At 49.4% G+C, this 19,015-nt stretch overlaps 5 protein-coding genes across 5 annotated transcripts; 1 reads left to right on the top strand and 4 right to left on the bottom strand.

The window, feature by feature from the left end:
* Window positions 1–227: 227 nt before the first annotated feature.
* CTRU02_202797 (l-amino acid oxidase) lies at window positions 228–2,348 on the bottom strand (the record flags this gene model as incomplete). Its single annotated transcript, XM_036728961.1, has 2 exons — window positions 228–1,727; window positions 1,779–2,348. 2 exons carry the CDS (start codon window positions 2,346–2,348, stop codon window positions 228–230), a joined length of 2,070 nt encoding a protein of 689 aa, XP_036579476.1.
* A 3,249-nt stretch (window positions 2,349–5,597) lies between these two features.
* On the bottom strand, window positions 5,598–6,377 carry CTRU02_202796 (cas1 appressorium specific protein; the record flags this gene model as incomplete). The annotated part of the gene is made up of 2 exons (XM_036728960.1): window positions 5,598–5,876; window positions 5,931–6,377. 2 exons carry the CDS (start codon window positions 6,375–6,377, stop codon window positions 5,598–5,600), a joined length of 726 nt encoding a protein of 241 aa, XP_036579475.1.
* A 3,289-nt stretch (window positions 6,378–9,666) lies between these two features.
* CTRU02_202795 (appr-1-p processing enzyme family protein) lies at window positions 9,667–11,580 on the bottom strand (the record flags this gene model as incomplete). The annotated part of the gene is made up of 1 exon (XM_036728959.1): window positions 9,667–11,580. The coding sequence occupies one exon, from the start codon at window positions 11,578–11,580 to the stop codon at window positions 9,667–9,669; it is 1,914 nt and encodes a 637-aa protein (XP_036579474.1).
* A 2,485-nt stretch (window positions 11,581–14,065) lies between these two features.
* Window positions 14,066–14,641, top strand: CTRU02_202794 (uncharacterized protein; the record flags this gene model as incomplete). The annotated part of the gene is made up of 1 exon (XM_036728958.1): window positions 14,066–14,641. The coding sequence occupies one exon, from the start codon at window positions 14,066–14,068 to the stop codon at window positions 14,639–14,641; it is 576 nt and encodes a 191-aa protein (XP_036579473.1).
* A 171-nt stretch (window positions 14,642–14,812) lies between these two features.
* On the bottom strand, window positions 14,813–18,657 carry CTRU02_202793 (nrps-like protein; the record flags this gene model as incomplete). The annotated part of the gene is made up of 4 exons (XM_036728957.1): window positions 14,813–16,462; window positions 16,516–17,506; window positions 17,555–17,951; window positions 18,003–18,657. 4 exons carry the CDS (start codon window positions 18,655–18,657, stop codon window positions 14,813–14,815), a joined length of 3,693 nt encoding a protein of 1,230 aa, XP_036579472.1.
* Between the last annotated feature and the right edge of the window lie 358 nt (window positions 18,658–19,015).

The raw sequence follows: 19,015 nt of genomic DNA, 5'->3' as shown, positions 1-19,015 counted from the left end.
ATAAATAAAATTCTTGAGCCAATTCATGGCGAGTGGACAACTCAAGTTAAAGGCCCACGAAGTGACGAAAACAGAAAAAGGCGGTTTCGAATTAAATATTCATCTGTCATTGGTCATAGACCTGCATCATCACTTGCGTCCAATGTATACATCTAACCCCCCATCTCTTCCTATACCATACTCTTCCTACTAAGACATACCATAAATCCAGATTTTTCTCTATCTATCTAAAGACTAATCCATCTCGCCATCCAAGTGCGGGTGATCTGCTTGGCCTCATCAACCAAGCCAAGGTCAAGCAGCATCTGAACAGTACCACGTGTAGAGCTCTCAAGGGCACTGAAGACCCATGAGTGCGTGAAACTAGTGGCTTCACCAATGAAGACAGTGTTAAATTCTGTCTGCCAGAAAGCAGGCAGATAGAGCTGCTGCTGGGGCACTATAGGAACTGCAAAAGCGCCAGCGTGGTGCTCATCGTGCTCCCAGCAATGACGTTCGTAGTTACCGGTCCACATCTCATCCGCAATCGGGCCATGGATTTCGACCATGGCTTGCTGAATATAAGCAATGTGCTCCTCAACAGGCATGGCGCACGCAACTACGGCATCTGCATCGGGAGCATACGAGGTGAGCATGACACCAGGGCCGGTACCGTTAATGTTGTAGGAAGGGTAGCAAATCTGACCGATGCCGTAAATATCAGTGCGTCCACAGCCGCCAATGATGGGGTGCTCGAGATGCTCCCAGAAACGGGTCTTGTATTGCATAGCAACTTTGACAGCACCAAGGAAGACAGTACGCTCAATAGCGCGACGCATGAGACTGGAATGAGGGGGCAGTTTCCAGTACTTGAGCACATTGAGAGGGACACTGTTGAAGATGTAGTCGAATCTCTCAGTGGTGGTGTTCTTGGACCAGGGGCTGCTGCCAGTCCTACGCCAGGTCACATCAAGGTCTTTCGAATCCTCGTTGTACTTGACGCTGAAAACTTTGGTGTTGTAGGAGATGCGATCTTTGATAATGTTCTCAAAAGCGGCAGGAAGACGACTGATGCCACCGTCAACAGTGCGCCACTCGTTTGCCATAAAGTACACCGTCTCAAACTCCCACATGGGCCAGACAACTGCAGAGGTTGTAGTTTCGTCTGTCACATTGAGGTCTGTCTTCATGACAAAGCGGAGATATTCAACCTCGGAAAAGTCAAACATTCCCTGTTCAACTGCCTGCTTGTGCGCTTGGAAGACATTTGTAGCATAAAACTTTGCCTTTTCGGGAGTAAGATCTTTGAAGTCGTCCAAGGCTTTTTGGGCTTCTTTGACAGCTGTAGCGTTGGAGTAAGTGACATTGCTCTGAAGAGAAGGGTTGGCGGCGATTTCCTTGCGGCCCGGAACGGTACCGTCAACCCGGCGCTGGGTGGTCGCCACAGGAGCATTGTCTGAAACCTGGATCCAGGGAATGAACTTGACTTGCAGAGAGGGGTCTGCGTCCTTGTTAATCTCATTGAGAACGTCGGCTAGTTGATAAATCATCTTCTGATCATTGATGGGGTAAGTTTCGTTGGTCGCCGGATCATGGATCGTGTGCGGGAAGCGCATGGGGCCTAGCTCATGATGCTGGTGGTCCTCAGGAGCCGATCCGTTGAGGTAGGTGGTGCGAATTCGACCACCAACTCGATCGGATGATTCCAAAATCTTCCAGTTGTGAATGCCAACTGAGTCAAGGAGCAACTGAAGATCTCGTCAGTGTAGATCGTTGTAGGAAATATCAAAGCCACTTACACCAGTGTGCAAACCGGAGATGCCCGCGCCCAAGATACCAAAGGTCTTGTTCTTGACCGACGCAACAAAAACGTCATCAGGCTGCTTTTGCTTCAAGTATTCGACACCATCGAACCAAGGACCCATGGGATCGGTAGAGTCGGCGAATGTAGCACGCTTCCTCATTCTTCGGCCCTTTACAACAAGCTCAGTGGACCTTCCAACCAATTCATCGTCAACAAAAGCATGAAGGCAACCAGAAGATACATCTTTAGGTACGACCCAGACGAACTTGGTCGGCCTTTGGTCAGTCCATTCCAGATGACGCTTCGCAGCTGGGTGGTTTCCGACATGAGTCTGGCCAATCTTATGGTGTGCGTTCTGAGGGCTCGTGATATCGCAAGCGCCATAGACAATGACCAGCTCACCATCGAGAGGACCATTGTAGTCGATGTTGATGTTACGAATTCCGTTGCTCTCAACTTCGAATGGGCCCTTGAATGATACCGTCTCACGGTAGATTGGCTCTGAAAGAGTTGGCTGGCAGAGAGTTGCCGCTGCAACAAGGAAAGTAGACCACCGAGCCGCCATACTGTCGTATTTCCAGTGGTTAAGACGGAGATAAATGCTACTCTACCACATTTAGAGTCGTAAGAACAAAAAATGGAATTGCCTGCCTTTTAATGCAATCGTATAAGCGCGGCTTCAGTCCCTCTTGAGACTCAGTCTTGGTCTTGGCGAGCACCTTGATGGTGATTTCAGAGGCTTAGCAGTTTATTTTTTTCATATAACTACGATCTAAGTATATTAATACCGCTTCCGATACCGAATTCCTCCAGCTTAAGGTATGGTTAAGCTGCGTTTCTGTGTCATGTTCTGGAAGTTCGGTTACTGCCTACCAGGACCCTACTCCGCTACGAGTGCCACAATGGGGGACAAACACCCCAGTGCAGCGCAGCCGAGCGGAGCAACCGTGGCAAAACTAATTTGCATTTGTGCATTGTTCTGTGGGTTGAGTGCTCGCCTCTCAAAATCTCATATCTTTTGGTGTCTTGGCGAGAGAGACTTTGCAGGGGCTCTGCCTTGCTCGACTCCCCGGCATCGGAACTGCGGGGAACCTAGCTTTACGTCGTAAGAGAGAAACTGTCGACTCTCAATCATTTTCCTTATCATCATCCCCTCTTAGTGTATTCCAGAACGCTTGACTTGCATTGTATTGGCCTTATACCTGCATGACAAGATATGGCGACAATCGGGCATTGAAAGAAAAAGGAAGCTGGTTGATCCAGGTTGACACTTGCTCCGGAGGCATTAGGTAACAGATTGTAGTAGAACAACGGAGGATGGAGTTTTCAAAGTGGATATCCGGAGCCCCTGGACCCCGTCAAGCAACTCAAAAGCAACTGTATCCAATTAGACCGCAACCTAAACAACTCTGCCGGAGGAACTCATCGTCCGCCTTGAACTTTTCTACTCGGAAACTACAATTTTCAACTATATAGAACTCCCGATTCTCCGAGCTCCGACAAAACTTCTGCTTCTTAATAAATTCAAAGAGAGCAGAAAATAAGAGCGGTGTGAGTGTGGATCGTGCAAAGCTTTCTTCAGTTAAAGCTATTGCCAAGAAACCCAAGATAAAAATGACAGGCCCATATCTCTTGGCTAGAGATAACGCACTGCCGGCTGGCAGCCTGTAGCGGCATTACCCACTGAGCATCCTACGTACGGAAAATTCTTGCATACGGAACGTGGCGCGGATATGGATATATGCAGCAGATCCCCAATATGTTGTAGCATCGGTCTTGGCCTCGGGTAATTATTCATATAGCCGATAGGCTTGGATTCTAGCGTGTCGCTTGAATGATAAACAACAGCTTCCAAAAAATTACATTCCATTAGTAATAGCACTGATATTCTGCCATGCCAATCAAGCACCCAATATTGTAGAGTTATCCAAAAAGCCTCTTGTTTTTTTGTTTTTTTTTTTGGTATTTTTTTAAAGAATCTCTTGAAATTCAAGGTGCTTCAGCTTGGTAGCAAGAACGTGTCAAACTATATCAATTCATATTAAATTTTTAGGCGAACGAACGAAATGTTACAATAAAATGAGCTGTGAAGAATTAGAGTTCCTGGGCCGCCATTGATAGAGCCCCTCCATTGGGCTTAACCAAGTCAGATACTCGTGTAATTCAAGTCCAATCTAGAAAACATCAAATGGACCTTTTCAACTAGCAATCATCTTTTTCATACTGATTCACTAGTTTGTCCTTGTTCAATTGCATGATTGTAGAATTTGCGCTGCTGTGGCTTTGCATCATTTGCGCCACCCATCTTACTCTGTGAACACAGAAATATTAGTGAGCTTGGCGAGAGAGACGTCAACTTATGTGACGTGCATATTTATCGTCTTAGCATCAGTCTGTGTAAAAGTTCCATCTGAATTGAACAACGAATAATAGCAATGTTGCGAATCGTACATGCCTGCTTTACGTTTGGCTTATCAGACCTAGGTACTCGACAATTAAATCGACGGACTTTGCATGAGCACCTTTTCCCTACAGAACATTCGATTGAATGTATGCATAACAACTTCAAAATAATGACGTTTGGTTTTTCGTACAGCCTCTCATTCCATAGGTCAAGCTCGGATTTATCCTGCCATACGCACTGATGTTGCTATCTCATAAGCTACCTCAGTATCATCGAAAAACAAAAAATGAAAGACCTCATGATATTTAAAATTGGAACGCTTCATTGCACGGTTGTACTCCCGCCTTTTCGATATAGAGTTAGGTTTGTTAGCTGAGACCAAGGGTACAGTGCGGCGCAATATGAAGGACGTCGAAGCAGGACTGGCATCTTGCACATAAATGTGGCCCATCATTGACAAGCATAACTAAGTCCGCGGAGATCATAGGTTCCGCCTTGCCATGGCGAATGGACCACATGATCCCCCACTTGACGTCGTCCTATCCAAACCCACTCATTCCGGCCCTGCTGATATTTTTTAGGTACATTGGATGTTATACCCACCTAGCTAAAAGGCTGTCCCTTGTCCTTTGTCGACATCTACGGATGCCCATGCCCTTATTACCGGCTTCCCTACCTCCGGTGACGCGAAATCTGCAGGTCCACATCTAAAAGATTACCAGATAGATTCGTCTCGAAGTTAACTCACCCGTTGAAGAAGTCGGATGCTTGTGCCGAGATTACAATAATGTGGGAAAATCTTCCACTGATCAGGAACACAAACCTTGGTGCTGTTCAATTTCATCTGAAAACCTATGTGTTTCACTTCCCCAACTTTAGCAACGGCCAACGCGCTTGGATGGATGACTGTAAGTGGTGTGCGGTCCGTGACAATTGGATTGTTTCGTTTCATGTTCCACATAGCGTCAAATGCTGCCAATATTTTGGCATGGAGAGGACAGCTGACATACAGCTCGCATTACCAAATGTCAAACTTTTTATCGTCGTCCATTCATGGATCGTTGAGTTGGGTTGGGCAGGATGACAAGAGATAGGACGTATATGCATCAGAACAATAGTAATTAGAAGTTGGGAAGAAGTTGACGGCGTGATGTGTAAACTAGTCCTCTTCTCTTTTAATTCATCAGTAAAATTCTTAGTGTCAGAAGTGAACGGCAAAATGAAATGGATGCAGCAAGAATTGACACACAATATCACGTAGTGAGGAAATTTGATGAAAGACCATACTCCAGCTAGAGTAGGCAGCCGTGTCTCATTATAAGTAGTCCAGTACTGTTACAAGTTAATCCTCCAGAAAAAGACTCATCCGCCAAATTCTCAATCTTGGAATATGTGCAATATAAACCCCATTTACTCCTCATCCTCAATCTCGGCCTCGACAGCACGCTTCATCATACGCTTGAAGGCCAACTCGGACTCCTGAACGGCGCGGGCAAGATTGCGGCGAGCCGCAGCGGGAGTGTTGCCAGGCTGGGCCATCTGGACAGGGACAACACCGCCGAAGGGACCGGCGCGAGCGGCGTTCTGGCAACGAACCAGGCAGACGTTGTTCTGGCCGGCAACGGTACCAGTGCAAGTCTGGTCCGCAGGGATAGTAGCCTTAAGGGGGAAGTCGGTCATGGCACCAGCCTGTATGTTTTGTTAGCACTACCGCCATGTCTGTTTTTTCAAGATGTCACTTACGCGGTTGCGGGAGTTCTGGCCCGGAGGAGTAGTGACGACGTTGATAGCGGTCCATGAGGCACCAGTACCATCGCCGTTGATCATGCAGTCGTAGGGACCGCCACCGTCGCCGTTGACCTGGTGGAGGGTCATGTCGATGGAGCCACCGGCACGGACCTGGGGAAGCTGGTCGCCAGTCATGGCCATGATGGCCTTGGTGCCAGTCTCGAGATCGTTCTCACCAGCACCAACGGTCTGACCGAAGGTGTCGGCGTTGGGGCCCTTGAAGCGAGTGGCATCGGCCTGGAAGGGGTCACGGCGAGTGCCATCACGAGGAGTGTTGGGGTCAACACCGAGGGCCATGGCACTGCCACCGAGCTCACCAGTGGCGGCGATGATAGCGGCGTGGCCAGCGACAAGCTTGGCAGCAGCCAGGACGGAAACAGCGACAGCGGACTTGAGAGACATTTTGACTAAGTGAATAAGAATACTGAGCTCCTAGCCTGAGGAGTTGGAATAAGTAATCCTGCCGGAGGAGGTAATGAACGGAAAGAGAAAGAGGTTGTAAGAGACTGTTGATGAGTGAACTGAAGATGCTGATGAGAAAGAATCTTTGGGGAAAGTTGGGATTCTCTCCTGCTTTTGTAGTTGAGAAACTCTCTTCACAATCTGGTGAACAGCCTCTAAAATTTTCACACACGCGAGCTGAGCATCAGAATAATCTCCAACCCCCTCCCATTTTGCGATGAGACCAAGGTGGACACACGTTCCACCATCCGGTACTCTCGACTAATACAGCTGGCAGCAACCAAAGATCAAGCATGTTGTTTGGACCGTAGATGCAAAAAAAAGTTGAGGCCAAACACGATAACCACCGTCGTATCTCATGAATGGAGACAGCTTCGAAACTGGGCCTTTACCAATTCGGATCGTGAAAGAGGCTCTGTGTGGGAGAGACTGGGGTGCAAACCTTGTTGAAGAGCCAATCGCATCGCGATCTCGAGCCCCCTTCGCAAGGGGATAAGGAGGGGGAGAAACACTGTCGCAGATCAGAAAACATTTGTCGCACACCGTTGGGCGGGATCATGTTCCAGGATCTGCGCCACGCCCAGGCACACGGCTAAAATAGAGACTAGAGTTAGGAGGGCCGCCCTTGTCGGATCAAACAACTCTACCACCCCCCAGAGACTCTAGAGCCGCACGATGGTTGGTTGAGCAGCTGTTTCTGCGGGAAAGGCGAGACGAAGGGAGTTGATGCCAGTGTCTAGCGGCGTTGCTTCGAATCTGCGCTCGGCCTCTGGCAAAGTTCGTCCATACTGAGGGTGTCGAGAACTCGACGGCCAATTCCACGCCAGCGATGGAGAACAGCACTCTGACGGCTATCATCTCAATGTTCTGGAACAAAGCCCCTTCAAGCCCCTTTGACACCCGTTGCACTGATGTGAACTGCACGGCGGACGATAGTGGATACGTTCGAGGGGTCAAGTTGAGATGTCATGTCAAGAAATCATGCCGGTCATCTAGAGTCCGGGCTTGCTCAATGCCTCTATGCGAGTATCATGGGCGGAGCGCCAGAACCGGATGCAGAGATTCATAGGAGTCTCACCGTGAAAATGACGAAGTCCCTGCAGGACGCAGACAAATGCTATGCATACACAGATTACGGGAACTAGCGCCTAGTGCCAGGCACGCCAGGGCAAGCTTTGCCACTGCCGTTTCTTGGTATTCTTATCCATCGCGCTTCTCATCGCCATTGGTCTCCATCGCGAGTTGACTCGACCAGTAAGAAAGTGCCCGCACCAATTAGCATTGGCGCCATTCCCAATAGGTACCACGAGGGTGGGTGGGAGGCAAGGAGGGCGACTATTTGGGATCCCAAAGGAGGTCAAAGGCTCCGGACAAGGAGGCTTGGTGCTCTGATGGGTACAGGCATCGCAAACAGATTGGAGGCGCAGACGGGTATACCGTTTCGTCGATCTCGAGGATGTATGAGCCGCCTCTACATTCCAGGAAGATGTCGTGATGCGCCGGGATGTGTTTCTCGTTCCGGGTGGATCTTCTAAGCCCCCTGGCTGGCATCGTGAGAATCCAGGAGAGAAGCCCTGGCCAAAGAGCTGACAACGCTGCGCAGATCTGGGGAATGCGGGTGCTTCAGCAGTAGAGGATCCGGGGCATGGTTTGTCGGTTCTCGTTGCCTCCGATGCAGGCATACAGATTCTAGACACCACCGACCGGGATCTAGAGGGCAGCTTTACGATTTGATACAGGGGTCGCCGCTTGGATAGAAGGGGCAACGCTGCAGCCGGAGCCATTCCGTGGAGGGGAGGGCGCTGCTACGGCTGCTGAATCATTCCACCTGATTCACTCCGTCTGTGCAACACCGTGGCACACCTGGAACAGCACCCAGCGCTTCCCCGCCAGATTAGCTTGGTGGAGAAGAAAAGTAAGCTTAGGCGATACTCCCTCTGTTGCTGCAGTAGAAACATGATGGAAAATTCAGAGTTATTTTGCCTAGTGGGGGGTGGAGTTACTCAAGGGTCCCATATGATCCAAGTGTCTTTCTTGATGGCAAATGCCCCGGGCCTTAGCATGTAAATGCATCGAGTACATACATCATTACTTGAAGCCAATTTTTTCATTTGCCCAGGAAAAACTGTCGGTACTACCGGCTCCTAGAGAAGCCGAGAAGCTCACAGACTACGTTGGTGCACACAGATAGCCACAGACCTTTAGCCTCTTCATAACGGCGGAGCGTTTGAGCCGGTGGCTTGAGTATCATCGCCTTTTGGACCCCCTTTCTCCTAGTCTCCTAAGTCTTCCGATTCGGGGCCGACAACCGGCTGGGCGGATCCACCGTAGTCGGTCGGAGGCCCGGCGAGCCTCGGCAAGGCCTCCCATTTTTGCAAAGCGACAAGCATATGTGCTCTTCGCCTTTATTACGTGCTGTGATGATTTCCATTCCCGCTACCTCGATGCCTGCGTAGATCAATCATGACTTGGATAGCCAATCGCAACCAAAAGAAAAACTCAGCCTCTCATGATGTCAGCGGGGGCTGTATTATTTCCCGGCTGTTCCCACATTGTACGGGTACACGAGTCGAACCCCCCAGGTCTTGAATGCCCGCTCTAGGAGGCCTGACGCGCCCTGACGCCGCAAGCGAGTTTGATCTGCTTACGCCAAGAAGACCAAGCATGCGGCTTAATCAGAGCCTCTAGGGGCACTCGAAAGCTGACCAGCAGCTAGGGAGGGTGTCAGCAACAAGGCTAGTGCTGCAGGGCAGAAGAACCGCAGCGAAGCCCAGACCATCACTGAAGAGGTGCATTGTGCGCCAAGAACTCGGGACCAGAGCGATTCAGGTGAGGTCGTGGCAATAATTAACGAGGGTAGCCCTTTTCCGATCACTTCGGAGAGTATTCTCGGCTCAAAAGCTTGTCCATTGGCGAAGCATTTGCCCATAGTTTTCAGTTCATGCAGCCTGCAAGGAACGGATCAAACTGGTCATGGACTGCCTGACCTGTTTGTTGGGGGTGATTGGAGGCATGCAAGCCCACGGTTACTATATGTGAGGCACGTTTCTGACGTTCAACCTTGGGGCGCATCAGCCTGTCAGCTTTGAGATTTGACGACTAGTTACAGATTTGAATGCATCTTTTCTACTATGCTCGCCTTCGCCCTATCATCTGACGCTGAGGATGAGACGCCTTATCTCATCGACTGATGTACCTGAGAAGAAGTCGTTCTTTGGCTTAACTCGTCCTAACTCTCTCTCTCTGTGAGGAGCTCACTAATCACCGTTGAGATGTCACCGTCGATGCTCGTTGCCAGCCCGGCATCCTCCAGATCCCACGGCACGGCCGTCTCAGGACCCTTGCCCACCCTCACAAGCTTGACTCTTCCCCCGCTTCTCACTACGATATCCTCGTTCGGCCACCTCAAGACGCCCGGGGTTGACATGCCAACGCCAAGCTCTAAAATAACCGTTTCCTTGTTTCCACGATTGACGACATCCTTTTGGAACTGGTTCCATCGTGACTCCCCTTCCTGGAAGGGCCTTTCGTTGAACCAACGCCCCGCCCTTACACATATGTTCATCTTTCCACCGCAAAACCTGCAAAGAGGTACCTTGCCCGGGTCTGTCACGATTTGAGAGACCGGGTCCAGCGATGATTGAGCCTGGTCGACAAGTGGCGCAGAGAGCACTGTAGCGTCTGGTCTGCAATTCGCCAAGCATTGAAAGACAGAATACGATCCCTGAGGCGTTGATAGTTTCCGAGGAGACAAGCCGTTGGCGACAAATAGGCCATCGGCGTTCGAGGTTCTAACGTGGGCATTTGGCCCAAACCTCTCAAGCCATGATATGAGTGTTTGGTACATTGGCGATTTTGGCCACGAGCTGACTACGCCGAGATGCGTGAAGAAATAACCCCAACGCACCTGTTCGTTTGGCCAACCATTGAAGCCAAACACACTGTACAAAGTTCGCAGCCCATATTTGAGGAAACCGGGAAAGTGTTTGGCAAACAGCGCCGGCGAAGTATAATCTAAACCATCGGAGGCTGAAAGCCCCGCGCCAGCACTTACAATGACAGCATCCGCCGACCTTAACCATTCCTTTGCAAGACCCAGCGAATCACACTGGATTATTGGTGCCGACGGTGGCGGCGATCCCAAGTGCAAATGATTCGCGTCTGGCGGAGTCACCGGCTCAGCAATCCTGGCTAGGTGCGGGAGATTGGCGGCCAGGGTTTCTCTGTAAATGACATGGTCTGCGTCTGTAAATGTGTTGAATATTATGTCGGTGATGGACGTTCCCCTGTGATGTCCAAGCCAATCAGCAACGGTAGCCACTGCGACAGCTGCCGCATCTCGCGCCGGAAACGCGAACAGCCCAGTTGAGATCCCGCAGAACGCCACGGTCTTCCTGCCATCCGACGTAGGGGGCAGAGATTCTACGGCGTCGAGCACAGAGCGATAGCATTGAGCGAGCTGCGCGGTCTGCTTTTCGGTTGGCGGCGAGCCGTGTTCCAGTTGCGGCCCAACCGTATGCACGACATGCTGTGCGGGCAGACAGAATCCTGCGGTAACGATTGCCTCACCCGGTTCGATTTCTCGACCCCTTGACACCATGATCTTGCGGCATTCATCCCGTAGCCGTGGGCCTGCCCACGAGTGAATCACGTTGTCTATGCAACGGTGTGAGGGCTGAAAGCAGCCTAGCCCCTGGCCGTTAGCGGCATTGGTGATAGCCGTGATGTCTGATAGCGTTGTGATGTCGCCCTGCCAAAGCGAAACCCTTGTTGCGACACCCGGTGAGTTTGCTCGTTTGACGGTATGTGTGGGCCGGATTGATGTTGCCAGTGTTAGAACTCTGTGTGATTTTTGTTGTTGCAGAAGAGACTCTATCTCATGAAGAATGTCCTCTGGCAGGCGGGGTTGGGGTTGTCGAACGCAAAGTAATTGATGAAGCAGTCGAAAATGGCTCGAAGGTTCTAAATCATCAAGTTGATCCTTAATTTGTTGGTGATGGTGATGGTGACCATGACAGTCGCTGTGGTTATGGTCTTCTGCTGTGGCACCGTCTGCTTCATTCAGTAGATGTACCAGGACCTTTTTTATTTTGGACATTGTAGGAATTGCTCTTTTAGGAGGTTTGCTGATGCTTGAAATCATGTTTCTAGCTTTTCAGTGTTGTGCGATGGAGTCTTCAGGTATGACTATCACAGCCGAAATGTTGATATCACAAGTTATCTCAACTTAATATAAACCTTGCGTTGAAGTAGGCTAGTCTTTAATATTTTTTTATTTGATTTCAAAGTCTCGATCAAAAAAATTCCGAGTGCGGGTTGCTTGTGTGAGCTTCGGATGTAATTTGCTCCCCTGCCCTTGTTTGCCTGAGAATAAGCCGAATACGCGCCACCCTACCGCCACCCTTTGATCTAGAAGTGACAACGTCAACTATTATACTAGCGTTGCTTAGTGTAATGAATTTTCCAAAATTGAGCAAACTTATCTTCGGGATATACTGTGAAAGAATTGACTGCAGCCACTCCTGGAGCTTTTTGCTGCCGTGCAACTTCGCCGCCTTATTCACCTCAAGGTTTTCATGTTGTCTAGCCGTAATTCGCTCACTGGCCTTCTTACACTGGCTTTGTATCATTTCAATTACTTGCGAAGCTGTATATCTAGATCCGAAGAAGCGTGCAATAGCTGGCGCGCGTGTATAAGGCGTTGAGGGAAAACCTTTTGAAGTTCGGCATGATCCATCGCAGTCAATTCGAAAGTTGAACCCATACCAACTAAAAATGATTCTGAGCGATGGTAATAAAAGACTTTTGCCTAATATTTCGAAAAGTAGTTAATGATGGAAGTATAATTATTTGTGGGAAATATCCCTAAACTTTAATACTACTCAGGTGGAATACAAGATTGATTAAAATAGGACAACCGTTTACTCAAGAGAGTTAAATACTTAAAGACGGAAAAAAAAAATACAACATTGAAGAGTTTGTGATTGAGGTATGAATTTATTGTAAGGGTAAATACTGTATTCCATATCGACTGTAGAGCTTGAATTAAATAATGTATTGTCCTATCCAGGCCTGAGAGCGGTTGACTGATATAGTCAATATCATCATCAGATGGTAAATCTGCTATCCAATAGTTGAAATTATACTTTAAATTCATTACTTTTTCACAAACTGCGACCTGATTCCAAGGCATAGATAGTTAGAATCCATCCAATCGAGTGCTGGATGGCTATGGATATATCTTTCTTCCTTTGTCTCCTATTCGTATTTCTCACAAAAGATATACATGACGGCAATTATATGACCCCTTTTATCCCAACAATGGTGACAGCAAACTCTGAGATTAAATGATTACTAGTACCTCCGCAACAGGAAGAATACACAAATGACAAGAGCGGTTTAAAATTATGTTACCCGGTTAGCCAGGCTTGCTAGCCGCCGACTGGCTTTTCCCTCTTATGGGGCTTTTCCTTTAGCCACTCAACACTCGATGTGATGCGACTTACGTAGCCTTTGGCAAGCAAGTCTAAAGCACAATCCATTCGCACCAGTAAACTCAGGTTTGTGAGTGTTTGTGGTAGGTAGCCAACATCAGCTAGTCAAATATGGTCTTAACTAGTTGGGTATCTGTTGGGTATCTACGTATGAGACTGAAGCAGACAGAAATTCCTCCTGAATATGAACTTTAAATCTTTTACGTTGGGGTGAGCAGATACTGCCTAGCTATTTTGACCTAATAGTTGAACTGGTAACTATTAAGTAGCCTGACCTGAATTAAATTTCCTGGCCTATTACTCGTTCTTTTTGTACGGTAAATATGGAAGTTGACGATGTGCGCGGCTTTAGTAATGAACGAAAGTGCTGATACCATATTTGCAGAGAAGCACCTGGCTGTAACCGAATTTTATTCATAGATAACTCATCGACTACTTTTCTAACCCGACTTCTAGACATTTGCCTTCGATGTCGGAGATGGAAGATTGCCTAAGTTTTCGGAATCTTAAATATCGCAAATCTATAATGATCAGCACCATATGCCGGCTAAAGAATGAGTATTTTAGAACTGCATGTTTTTAGACTGTGATTTCGCAGATCTCTCATTTCACTAATTTTTAAAACCAAATCAATACATTTATAGACACTGGCAATGGCCAGCGAAAGCAACTGATTGTTTACTGAAATTGTATGGCAACTGATCTTCATAATAACAGTAACACCATCGGACTTCGGCCATTACCTCTCATATTGCCATGAACCTTGAGTGGGTCATGTTAGTCTAACATTATCAATGTCGATTTGTCGAAGATGCATAGTACACTTTTTGTTTATCGCGATATTATCCTGTCATACTGGTATTCGAAGGTGCAGTAACTTGACTCGTGTGTAAAGCCATTAATTTCTCAAAACACTTGTCCGGTTCCCTGGTGCTGGTCCACTCAATTTTGTGCTTCCGATTCTGTGTTTAGGTCCGAGCCAGCGAAATGTCCGAGTCAAAGCCATCCGTGTCCGAAGCACGCCACACAAAATCACAGACCATCAACAATCGAGAACATCTCTTCGAAGGCCGGGCCGTGCCCCCCAAGGAACAAAAAAACGGTCTTCTGGTTCCTCGCACCCTGTCACAGGCGATGGATCTGACAAACATCCACCACGCTCTCACGAGCGCCCCCACGACACCCGGGATGTCCGCCTTCCGAATCGCAGAGGTTGATGCTGCACCTCCCATCCTCAAGATTACTTCTCTCCTCCAGCAAATACCAGACGTCATATTCGAGATCGCATCGCAGCTCCCACCGGAGACGGCTCTATGCCTGGCTCTCACTTGCAAGCCACTCTACGTCCTCCTCTTCCATCGCACACTCAGGCGTTTAACGCGCCGAAGACGCCACTTATTTCTCTTTACTCTCATGAGAGATCTCGGAACAGCAAACCACAGCGACCATTATTACTGTCACACATGTTCCAAAATATGTGTCTGGAGATGTCCACTTGGAAGGACGCATGGTCCCTGGGAGAAATGCCTGCCAATCAAATTGGAAACCCTTCATCATGACTTGAACGTGCAAAAGCATGCATGTGTAGGGAAGGGATACTTCACTCAAACCATTCCAGAGGTGGAAGATCATGGGTCATGTAAAGGGGTCGCATTACACACTGCTCGAACGGGCTGGTGCAAATGCTGCGAGTATTCTGGGAAGGCGTAATGAAACGATATGATTCGAACGACAAGGTCACTCGGAGTTGGGATGATTTGTACTTTGCTTTTGCGTTAATCCGATAATCTTGAGGAAATTAAGCCGACTATTCTTAATCCTATGCCTATGTACAGTACGCTGAAATAATGTTATGATGCTCTATCCCCCTAAATAAAAAACTTATTGCAATCCGATCTGTTCAAGAAGCCATCTGGCCTCCTCAAAGACTTCCTCTGGTTTACCTTCGCCCTCAATTGGCAATACATCCAATTCGTCGAGACCAGCGGGTTCATACGCACCAACCTGGCTCTCAACCATGCTTGAAAGCATGTAGTGTCCCTTCCTCTCATTTAGTCTCTTGATTAATGTCTCGGCCTCACATTGGAGGTCAAAGAAAATGATGTTAGTACCCTCATGCTTAGAAACGATTTCTCTAAGAGCATCCCGGTAGGTCTTCCTCAGGGCCGAGCAGCTTACAACGACGGAGTCGTAGCCCAAGTCTTCGAGAGCCTCAACGGCCCGTCTACCAATGCGGTTTAACCACAAGGCGCGGTCTTCGTCGGTAAGAGCCAGGCTCCCGCCCATCTTCTCAACTGCAGCTTTAGAGTGCAGTGAGTCTCCCTCAATGAAAGGGACCTTGAGTGAGGAGGCCAGGGATGTAGCTAGTGTAGACTTGCCACTGCCACAGGGTCCAGCAACCAAGATGACGGTCTTGGAGGAAGTGTTCTGTTTCTGGATCCAGTGGTTCGCTTTGAAGTACTTGACAAAGTTGTTAACAAGCTGCTGATCAAGCACAGGCGCTTCAGCAAGCGCCGGAGACAAAGAGCATGCCGTGCTAGTGACATATGTCTTTGACGGCGCAAATTCATCCTTGTCGTACTTGGAGGCGAAGAAGTCGACAAGCTTGATGGGTGGGTTGGCTACCGGGTCAGGGTTTGACGCACGGAGACGGCGAATCCACTCCTTGGGCTCGACTTCTTCGAAATCCAACCCAGCAGCCTTCAAAGCGGGAAGCAAGTCGTTGGTCCAGTTGAACATCTTGGGGTTTGCGACATTGGTGAAAACACCGCCCGCGTCAGAGGTAGAAATGTCGATGACCGCCTGCGCAACGGTGTCGACCGGTAACCATGATGGCGTCTCCTGGAGCTTGGGGAGTGCACCGACAGTGATAGCAGTCTGCAGCATCATCGGCACTGCTTCTGTCGCGTTCCAAACACCGTTCTGGGTATCCGCGACAATCTGCCCGATGCGCAAGACACGAGCCTTCACACCCGACTTCTCGGACGCGCGAGCGCAGAGGTGCTCCGCAACGCACTTCGACTGGGCGTATCCCATACCCTGGGCCCACTCGAGATCCGGAACGGACTCGGGAACAGGAATAGTCGTGGCGCGAGCGACCGTGCTGACAGAGGAGCAGAAGTTGAAGGACGCAGTCGCTGGAGTGTCGTTGCCGGCGGCCTTGCAAAGCGCAATGAGATGGTTAACGCCAGCGATGTTGCCCTTCTCAAAACTGGAAAGCCTCATGTTGAAGTTGACGGACCAAGCACAGTGGATCACGGTGCGTAAGTCTTGCTTTACCTGGCCATAGGTCGTCTCAGAGAGGCCCAGCTTGGGGTCCGCAAGATCAGTTGCCAAAGCTACGAGCTTTCTACGGAAGGGGGCTGCAAGTGCGTGATAGATGCGACGTTGGATAAGAGAGCTCTTGACACGGCGGGCGGCATCAGCATCCGAGGTAGCGCGGGTAAAGCAGTAGATGGTCTTCACAGTCGGATCGGCGGCAAGCTTGGCGACGACATGAGCACCAAGAGAGCCAGTGGCACCGGTTACGGCCTTATGAGGGTCAGCAAATGGGTTCTACAAAGAGGTCAAGGGGTTACACTTACAATGGCAGATCTGGGCGCAGACTCTGCAGACGCAAATGTGTCGTACTTCTCAATCAGATCACGTATCTCGCTCTCAATAGAAACGTCGGTCTGTACGCCCTCGCCAGATCCGAGACTGTAGAGATAAGTGCTGAGCTTGTTGATTGAAGGATGGTCAAAGACAACTGTCTGGCCAAGCTTGTTGCCACCAATGTCAATAGTCCTGAGAATATCGGACCGCATTTGGATGGCTTGCAAAGAATCAAGGCCGAGAGTGAAGAAATCCGTGTCGTCATCCAACTGAACCTTCTTGGAAAGAGTCTGGATAATGCCCTGGCGGATGAAGTCTTTCAGCTCCGGAAGTGAAAGCTTCTTCAGGTCGCCGCTGCCAGCGTCTGCCTTGTCATAGACCTCGTCGATTTCCTGGGCGTATCTCTTGTAGAAAGCCTGACGGATGACACTACCCTTGTCAGTTCTCGGGTAGGCACAGTCGTATGGAAGTAGCTTGATCATGTTCTTGGAGACACGAGCATACGCCTCCACATTGCGGCTTGCGCTTTCAACGACAGGCCACACGGCCTCGAGAATCTCTTCCTCTGTCTTGCCAGCGAGACTCGCGGCTGGGACAATAAGCGCACCCAGTGATGGACGGCCAACACCAAAAATAACACACTCGGTGATGTTTTTGCTAGAGCGGATGGTTCCCTCCATGTGAACAGGGTTGAACTTCTCGCCGTTGACGAGCGCAATCGTGTCGTCTAGTCTGGCGATGTACTTCCATGCTTTAGGGATGGTGGGATGGGGCTCAAAAAGATCCTTGGTGCAGTAGGATCCATCATCCTGGTTCGTAGCAACCTTAGACGGCCACCCTGGTAGGACACAGCATTCGAACAAATTCGGGCCGCGGGGAATCCACTTGAGGTACGGCTCCAACTTGTCGTGAACTCGGACGTAGTTCCATGCCTTGTCGTCAGCCGGGCGGAACGATGTCATCAGCTGTCCAACTTCGGTCCTGTCTGCTCTTAGCTTAGATTCATTGCAAGTTTCAGTAAATACTCACGCTCCGTAATGGCCGACCAGGTTGACTCCGTTGTCAACCAAGGCGTTTCCAAGATCGTCGGGGCAGGCTGAGCCGCCGTACATGACAATCTTGAGCTGACGCAGGAGAGCCATGCCTTCGTCTGTCTCAGCAAGGAGCTTCAGAGCATATGGCACGCCGTAAAAGATTTCAAAGTTGTGTTTGCGCATGATACTGGTGAGATGCTCGCGAGTCAAGGGCAGGTCTGCGTTGTACAAGTGAATGGGCTTTCCGGAGTAGACAGCCCGGTACAGATTGCAGATACCATGGTTATGGTACAAAGGCAAAGTAATGAAAGCCTTCATATCCATGCTACTGGAGTAGTTGGCTATCGCAGACTTTTGGGGCTGGTAGATTGGCTTAGGTAGACCAGTTGATCCTATACACCTTAGCTGGGCTCATACAAGGGGAGGAGGTTATGCTAACTTACCACTAGAATGGATAATATAAATTAAGTTGTTTGTCTCCACCAAGGGATCACGACCGTAGTCCAATTGAGTGTCAGCATGGACCTCAATTGGGAAGTCGTAAGTCGACTGGTTTGCAATCTCAAAGACATCAAGATAAGATAGATTCTCCTTCGCACTCTCAGCAGTCTCCAGGTACCTCTTGTCGGCTATGAGGTACTTAGCGCCAGTGACACTAATAAGAGATTCAATGGCTTCCTGAGAGATTCTTGTTGATAAGAATAGCGTTGTGTGACCAAGTTTAGTCAAGGCCAGCATAGTGACAAGGTAGTCGAAGTTGGAGGGGCCAAGCACAGCTACGGTAGTAGGCTTCTCGTCTGAGTTCAGCCGACTCGGAATGCGCTGCTCGTAGAACTTGGCGACACGGTAGGCAAAAACATCCAGCTGTCTCATGGTGTAATCGACGTAGGTGATACCAGACGACGGGTACGATACAATAACCCTATTGGGATGGGCCCTGGCGCGCCGCCGCACCAGCTCGTCGACTGTCTTGATAGTACTGTCGTCATTGTCCCAGTCCGATAAGGGAGATGCGGAAGACTCCATGAGTGGACTACCAGCAATGTCGGAGCTTGGGAGCACCGCGCTCGTGGGACCGTAAACTGAGGGAGGACTCATGGCGGATGACTTCGTACGTGGTTCATCCAAAAAGTGAAAGTATCAGGAGTACACTGTACTGTCAACAGCTACTCTGCTTTCTTTCATCTGCTGAATGGTTTGATGAAGGCGGTTCAAGTAGAGAACACACACCTCACCTTTTTGAGCTTCAAAGACGGCTTCCAGGATGGGGTAGATCGGCCATTGCTCCGCAGCCGAGTGATGCGCGTCCCGCCATCCTGGCCACTCCACAAGACTGCCAGTGATGGCGAAAGTGTGGGAGAAGGTCTCCGCCTGCGGAGACGCATATCCGTTACCCCATATGGTTGATTTGGAAAGGCGGGTTTCGGCGTGGCGCTAACGGATCTTGACGGATTTT

This window comes from Colletotrichum truncatum (genome assembly GCF_014235925.2).
Source record: "Colletotrichum truncatum strain CMES1059 chromosome Unknown Contig_0001, whole genome shotgun sequence".
Classification (NCBI taxonomy): Eukaryota; Fungi; Ascomycota; class Sordariomycetes; order Glomerellales; family Glomerellaceae; genus Colletotrichum; species Colletotrichum truncatum.
Note: the sequence above shows the minus strand (reverse complement) of the source record. Positions and strands in the feature narration are given on the sequence as shown.